The sequence below is a fragment of the Hibiscus syriacus genome, unplaced genomic scaffold (genome assembly GCF_006381635.1).
Source record: "Hibiscus syriacus cultivar Baekdansim isolate YM2019G1 unplaced genomic scaffold, ASM638163v2 tig00110637_pilon, whole genome shotgun sequence".
In the NCBI taxonomy this organism is placed as follows: domain Eukaryota; kingdom Viridiplantae; phylum Streptophyta; class Magnoliopsida; order Malvales; family Malvaceae; genus Hibiscus; species Hibiscus syriacus.
Window position 1 is genome coordinate 2,472,278 of NW_024062808.1, and position 8,008 is coordinate 2,480,285.

The 8,008-nt window shown below is 36.8% G+C and overlaps 1 protein-coding gene across 2 annotated transcripts; it reads right to left on the minus strand.

Moving 5' to 3' along the window:
• Positions 1-3,564: 3,564 nt before the first annotated feature.
• LOC120136892 (ETO1-like protein 1) lies at positions 3,565-7,275 on the minus strand. 2 transcript variants are annotated; one of them, XM_039152820.1, is made up of 6 exons: positions 7,070-7,275; positions 6,528-6,947; positions 4,709-6,424; positions 4,323-4,614; positions 3,917-4,226; positions 3,565-3,821 (listed from the first exon to the last, which is right to left on the minus strand). In XM_039152820.1, the coding sequence occupies exons 2-6, from the start codon at positions 6,647-6,649 to the stop codon at positions 3,601-3,603; spliced, it is 2,661 nt and encodes an 886-aa protein (XP_039008751.1). In that variant the 5' UTR covers positions 6,650-6,947; positions 7,070-7,275; the 3' UTR covers positions 3,565-3,600. The 2 variants fall into 2 exon arrangements, with proteins under 2 accessions (XP_039008751.1, XP_039008752.1); XM_039152821.1 differs by lacking the exon at positions 7,070-7,275 and having other exon boundaries at positions 6,528-6,980.
• Between the last annotated feature and the right edge of the window lie 733 nt (positions 7,276-8,008).

Genomic DNA, 8,008 nt, shown 5'->3' on the forward strand with positions numbered 1-8,008 from the left:
TCTTTCAATAGGGTTTGCGGTCAAACTAGCTACCGCTGCCTGAAGCACACTGACTTGAGCCTTCAGCTCATCATACCCAAGTTGTATCACGCCTATGGCATCTCTTGCCTCATTGCCCAAATCAGTCACTGTCTCAAGCAAATCTTCTTGGGTCTCCTCTACTCTCCTCATACGATCACCATATATCATATGAGCTCTAAGGGCAGCTAGTGCGGCTTCGATCTCTTCTAGCTTCCGTCGATCAACCGAACCAGTCTCTTGTATAACTGGCTCGGTAGCTTCCTGCTCTACACCTCTGTGAGAGCCTGTCGATCCGCCATTTCGTGTGCGAACCATTCTTGTAACTCGCTGGCACCTCTATGCCTGCAACACAAATAAGCACAATCGTGCCTAAATTAGGAAGGAAAAGAGCACCGCTGTGCTGAATCCATAGCACCTCTGTGCTAGAATTAACGATTGAGCACCTCTGTGCTTCAATCGAGAGCTGACACCTCTGTGTAGCCAAAAGTGATTGAGCACCTCTGTGCTTCAATCGAGAACTGACACCTCTGTGCAGTTAAAAAAAAATGACTGAGCACCTCTGTGCTTCAGCCGAGAGCTGACACCTCTGTGTAGCTAAGATGATTGAGCACCTCTGTGCTTCAATCGAGGACTGACACCTCTGTGCAGCCAACTATGACTGAGCACCTCTGTGCTTCAATCTAAATTCTGGCACCTCTGTGCATTGGAATGATTGAGCACCTCTGTGCTACAATCTAAAATCAAGCACCTCCGTGCTTTTACAAATGACCGAGCACCTCCGTGCTGCGGCCTGAGGTGAAGCACCTCTGTGCTAGGTTTAGCACTTGTGCACAGCTGTGCCACAAGCAGGTAACAAGCACTATCATGCTTTACTCAACAAATGAGCACCTCCGTGCTTTTAGTAAATGAACACGCACCTCTGTGCTCTGATACCAAGTGTCACGGACTTAGCCTAGTTGGTTCGGTTGCTAATCCGTGTGGCACTCGAAAGGGACGCTTCCCAACCAAGTCAGCCTTAATCTCGTAGATCTGATCAAGCATAAACAAACATCGCGTTAGATCTTTATAGCCACATGGTCCTTCGACCAATAATCCGAGCCCGTGGGGCATAGCGGATACACACCTCAACCCCCGGACTTCTCCGAGAGAAAAATGTTTTATTAATAAAAGAAATATCGGGTTACAGAAGACTCACCCACACCACCGATTAGGCCGTAGGGGCGGCCCTCGATGGTGTTCACAAGACACGTACCTTTACCTGTGGATCAGCCCAAACTCTGCCGGCTGTCCACCCCCTACATATATGCGAAAACAAAATAACAGAAATGCTACCTATAGACGTTGAAATGCTCGAACAGGGGACAGTAAGTCATACCCCTACTCCCTACCTAAAACATTAAAATGCTTGAAAAGAGGACAAGCTTGTTCTACCCTGCCACTAGGCCCTATACATGGTTGGCCTTGGCGTACCTACCCGGTTGTGGCCCCATAAAAGGGACGGTCACGACAATATATATATATATATATATATATATATATATATATATATATATATATATATATATATCATCGACAGAGTTGATATAATGAGTTGGTCAAATTTTAATGTAATTGAAAAATAATTAAAATATATTTATTTTAAATATTAACTATTATAAAAATATTTCCGATTGGTTCTAGAATTTTTTTTGTTTCTATTTTTTATTTTTATTTCCAAAAAATAATTATCATTTTGAAAATTAAAAAACATATTTAATTAATAAAAAAACTTAAATTCAAAAATAAAAATAGTGACAATATATTTAGTATCTAATTTTTAAAATAAAAATTAGCAAATAATTATTAAATTAAAATATAATTATTAAAAATATTCATTACATAAATTTAATATGTTAGTTATACAAATATAAAATAATAAAGTTAATAAGAAGTTTCATAACACAAAAATTATTTTGGTTTATAATAAAAATATAATGTCATTAGAATTAATTGTATTTAAAGCGAGAGCACAAAAAAAATAATTGTATTTAAAGTTAATAAAAATACTATAAATCAACTAAATTAAAATAATACATAAGAAAATTATTTAATTGTATTTAAAGTCCTCAAACTTTTAAAAAAACTTTTTCTACACTCAATGTAACCCTTAAACTAAGAAAAAATCTATGTGATCCTTTAACTGAGAAAATCAAACTATCACGGTGCTTACAAGACAATTCACGAAGCTTATATGATAATCTACAATGTTGATGTGACAGTTTACAATGTTGTTGTAGCAGTACACGAAGAATGATGATGTGATAGATGAACTTAATTGATTTATTGATTAAGTTTTAGGGCCTAACTGGTTTTTTAAAAAGTTTGAGGATTTATTTAATTTTTTAGAAAAATTAAGATATTAATTAAATTTAAAATATAAATTTAAATAATTATTAAGATATTCAATAAATTAAATATACAAATATAAATTTACATTATTAAAACATTAATTTAATGACCACATTGAGTGTGAAAAGAGTTTAAGGGCGATATTGATTTTTTTAAAGTTTAAAGGTTTTAGATATTATTAAATTAAAAAAATTATTATTAGAAAGATTTAAACTCATGTAAGTTAAATTAAAGATATCGTATTTTTCTATATTTTTAAATTTTTAAAATAATTTCAATGAAAACATTGAAATTATTTTTTATATTTTCATATTTTTTTTTATTTTTTTTTTTCATAAATTATTTTCTAATTTTAAAATCAAATATGTTTTCTTCAATAATTATTATTTTTTTAAAAATAAAATAAATTTTATTTTCTCGAATCAAATAGACGATTATTTTTCGTGTTTCCATACTTTCATATATATATGGTGCAACTAAAATTATTATTTAAGATTTATGTACGAATTATTCACCACTATCTATTATTATTATTAAATGGGATTTTAAAATTTATATTTTTTAAGAAAATAATATTATATTTAAAATAAGGTAAACTACACGACTAATGCTCAACTATCACTTTGTTTCATTTTAGTCATCCAATTATTTTTTTCAAAATTATACCTAACATTTAGTTTTAAATTTATTTTGATCATCAGTCATTACAAAATTAACGATAGTATTGATATATCACCATAAGAAAATATCACATCATCAATGATTTTTTTTTTTATAAAATGTGTTATAAAAATTAAATCAAAATATAACGGAATATATGATTTTGAAAAACAATAATTGGATGATCAAAATGAAAAATAATTGGTTGTCATACTATTATGGTACAGAGAAATGGGCATCCACACAATCCACAACAACGCCTCCGAACTGCGGCTCCAAATTCCGGCCCACAATCCACAACAACGCCTCTGAACGGCGGCTGCAGATTCCGGCGGCATAGTGTAGAGGATCTGAGCTGAAAGCCTGAAGTTTAAGCTTAGGTTTTGTTTGTTACTGTACATTCATAACCAAAACTGGTGAACAAAGGATGCCACTTGCACACACCATACATGATAATTATACATTTCAAAATCTCTTCCTTCTCTCTTCTTCCCCACATTTTATATTAACCCAACAAAAAAAACACAGATTTTAGGGTTCATGGCTGTTCACACGGCTGTGTAGTTCCAACATCTCCTGATGATTCGGGTCTATGGAAAGCGCCGCTCGACAATCTCGGAGGGCGCCCAAGACATCGCCCACATGCTCGTGGAAGGCAGCCCGTAGGTGTAGAAGGTGAAGATCCGCTTTGAACGCAATAGCTCTCGACAGTTCAGCAATGGCTTCCTTCTCCTTGTAGCTATCCATTAACACTGTTCGAGAAAAAAAGGCAACATATTGTTCAAGTATCAGCAACCGTTAGCTTTCTATTGACTGTACTATTAACAGAAGGGGAACATATTCTGACCTGCAGCTCGGTATCGGTAAGGATACACCCGGAGTGGATCTAGTCGAGTGACCATCTCCAGGTCTGCCTTCATGAGGTCGCGGTCGCAGTACTCGGATCTCTTCTCGTAGGCGGATGCATTGTTTTTAGCCTTTTCAATCAGTTTAGTCATTTCCTCGTATGCTGCAGCCTTGTCGTTTCTGAGAAAATGTACACGTGCAAGGCCTTGATGGGCTCTCGTGTGTCGGATTTTAAGGGCGTTAATGTAGCAATCGGCTGCTAAGTCTAGTTTCCCGCAATCGACAAACACGCTTCCAAGATTGTTAAGAGCCTGAAAAACATTCGAGTCCGAACCAAGATTAGACACGCAGAAACTCTAGTGACAGAAGATTTTCAAATGAAAAAGGTAGGGCAAAAGAAACCTTACTTGACCTTTCCGAAGATTATCCGAGGGGCATTTCAAGGCGTTTTCGAGCAGTGAAATAACTGTTGAAGAACAAGATAAATCCATGCTAGATTCAGTCAATGCATAAGCTTCAAGGAAGAAGGCTTCGAATGATCTGTTGGTTCTGATGGACTCTTCTGCTTTTCGAAGCCCTTCTTCACAGTGACCGGTATCATATAGGATCCATCCCTCATAAACCAGGCGTTCGTGTTTACTAGATGCATATTGACAAGCAAATTCTAAACTTCGCATGGCCGCATCGGGACAGTTCAACCTTATCAAATCGAAGCACAAACTAAATACAACGTTCCGACATACGTAGGATGCATGCTTATTAGACACAAGTTAGTTTGGAAGTCTGAGCATACCTGAGGAGGAGTAACGATTGTCGGAAGTATAAAACACTTTTAGCCTCACCGGATTCGAGCATTTGGTAGATTACAGAGAGAGATCCAATATCATCTACGGAAGACCACCTATCATACAACTGCATCCAACAATCCGCCGTTGTCCAGTTGTCGACATGCTCACGAACAAGCGTGCGGAGCTGGGATGCTGGCACCCGTCCCTCGAACATTCTGTAATCTGGGGAAAGTGTTAGAATGACCTGAACATCACACATGGCTGCTTTGTAATCCTCATTAGCCAAATTGAGACAAAATCGGATTTCCAAGCATTCCAATGCAAGTTTAAACCCAAGAACTCGATTGATCTCACCAAGAGCAGCTTGAACATTTTGTTCCATCATTAAGGAAGCAGCTCGATACATGTAAGGGTAGGTAAGATTAGGGTCGAGTTCAGTTGCTTTATCGAGGTCTTCCCACCTCTTATCACCTTCACAGTATAATGACCTCTCCTGATACATCCACCCAAGTGGATTAACAGAAGAAATCACCGAGCTAAGCTTCTCGTAAGACCAAAGTTTACGACCCTTGATGTAACCCAACCTTGCCAAACCTGCAATTGAGTAAACATGGCCTAAACTTACAGCTGTATCGAAAAGACTTTCAGCTTCGTCATACTCTTTCCTCAGAAGCCTTGCACATCCCAACTGATGAAAAGCTAACATTCTCTGCCTGTCAGTTTCTGCAGATTCTATCAATTGCTTTAGGAAAGAAACAGTTTTATCAGATTGAGGATCGAGGTTCATAGCTACTTCACTTAATAAACAATAGAGGGAAAAAGAAGCCGCTCCAGCCATGATCGATCTCTGCTGTCTATCGGCATGGCTAAATATTTCCAGCATTCGTTCATCATTCAAACAATCAGGCAGTTCATGCAGGAAAGCTTGCAAACATGATGCAGCAAGGACAGGGGAATTCTCTTCAATGGCGTATTCCATAAGATCCACGGCATCCTCTTTGGTGCAAATCAAAGATGCGAGTTTCCTATCACAAGCATCTTTAAGTCTTTCGCAACAAAATTTTTTCGCAAAAGCTAACATTTCTAACAAAAGATCAGGCGAGACATCACTCAGGCTGCCCGTCACACTGAACTCACCGATCATCCTCATGCCAGATGCGGAGATATTGTTTTCAGATAAATCAATCTCCTCGCAAAGTGATTCATTGAAGTAACCATTGAGCATAGCATGGAATGGGGCCGAAAGAGAAGCTATTTTCTGTCTATCGCAAACTATATTCTCATCTCCGACCCTAAAGTTTACCTTCTTCAGGCTCTTATCCCCATTCATCACAACGGTCTCCGGGTAAGTCTCGTTCACCTCAATCCTCGGAAACTGAGAAACAACATCTACCGGTCCAAACTCTCGTGCACATTTATCACAAGTTGCAAGCAAGTTAGCTATAAGTTCTTCCCCTTGCTTCTCGTACTTTACCCACGCCCCAAAAACGAGCCTCCCATGGACAGAGCCAGCCTTCTGCCAAGCAGAACGGAGGCTCCTCCGCATTAATTTGGTTTCCCCAAGACCCCTAAAGATCTGAAATTGCAATAAATAAAGATTCAACCTCTCTTGCAGTGAACACGATTCGAGTTCTTCATGAATTCGAGCTAAGACCTCTACATAATCTACAGGTTTAAAGAATGGCACTATGGGTGGCTCGGGAACCTTGATGAATGATTCCCTACAAAAATTATAAACCAAAACAATCTCAATTCATTTCCAAAAATAAGAAGAAGAAAAACATAAAACTATAGAAAAATCCCAGAAAAAGGGAAAAAACTTACATGGATGAAGAGGAAGAAGATAATTTGGAAAGCTTCCCTCTTTCAACTTGAAGCCAAGATTGAGGATTGATAGCATTGAGCAGTAATTCTTTGCAAGAATCAGTTGGGAAAAAAGCCCTCATTGGGCATAACAGATTAAACAAATCCCAGATCTCCACAATACTCAAATTGGGTCTTCTCTAAAAAACTAAAAAAAAATCTTCCAAAAGATCAAAAGAAACGAGAAGCACAGAAGAAAAAGAGGCAGAACAGCTGCCCTTGTTACCAATAATCACACTAATCCTATTTAGCTAAAAAAACAACGAAAAAACAAGAAAATTTCTGTTGTGAACATTTACTATACAAGCAAACAAGATCCCAGAAACAAACAATCATTCACTATATTTTCAATTTGGGTATCTTATGACAAGGTGGTGAAGCCTAGAATTTACATCAAAAAAGTTTTTTTTTTCACTGCGAAAAAAAATGAAGATCAATTTAAGTAGATGGTCTTTGTTAAAGAGGAATAAATTAACAACAAAAAAATACTACCGATTACTCACCAACGGTTAACCGAAGATCTTTACCTCGAAGTTAACCAAAAACCCGAATTTTGGCCTTTAACAATAAGTCAAAATAACTTAACAAATAACACTCTTCTGATGGAGACTGTGACTGTGTGTGTGAGAGAGAATTGGAATTTGGGTTTTTTGAAATTTTGAAGAAGATAAAGCAGAGAAGAGGCTTCGTAGAAAGGAAGATCGACGTTGGAAGGGGGAATCCAAAAGGAAAATTTTGCTGAGTTTGCCCACTTTTCTATGCTTCTTTTCGTAACGTTTCATTTGTTTGGTCGAACGGAAAAAATTTCCCTTTTTTCCCTTACACTTTTTTTTCCTACAGCTACTCTTTAATATTAGGGACTAATAGTTTACTTAATAATGATTAAGCGTTGAATGATTCAATTATTAAATGATTTAGAGGCTGTAGAATTAACTCTGAATGTGACATGATATTTGATAATAACTCTGAATCATTCAGAATGTACTTCTTCTGAATCATTCAGCACTGAATCATTAGAGATACGAAATAAACACGCTAAATACTAAACGATTCAACATTCAACACTGAATGATTCCATTAAAAGATAAACAAACTGCTTTTAATTTCCCACTACTCCCTTAATCCCCGTACTACCCTAATTCCACATCACATAAAAAGTTTTCTCAATTGTTCAAATATTATTATTGTATTGTCAATTATCTCTTATGCCATCGTCCACTCCATGTATGTTAATATTATTTGATTATTTAAAAGAGAAAATAATCTCAGTGACCAAAAATGCCTTATAATATACGATTTTAACCAAGTTTTTTTGGATTTGCCAAAATGACCAACTAAATCGCAATGCGATCGATAATTCGTAACGCGATCTTCGGTATCGCAAATCAGTTTCCAGATTCGCAACGCGATTCTGACTATCGTATTGCGATTTCCCAAATTCG

Excerpts from the sequence above, each read along its gene's own strand:
- LOC120136892 (XM_039152820.1), bottom strand. The coding sequence starts at position 6,649 with ATGAGGGCTTTTTTCCCAACTGATTCTTGCAAAGAATTACTGCTCAAT. Across the intron at positions 6,425-6,527 it reads TCTTCTTCCTCTTCATCCAT|GGAATCATTCATCAAGGTTC; the intron begins GTAAGTTTTTTC and ends TAATTTTTGTAG. Across the intron at positions 3,822-3,916 it reads TTACCGATACCGAGCTGCAG|TGTTAATGGATAGCTACAAG; the intron begins GTCAGAATATGT and ends TTTCTCGAACAG.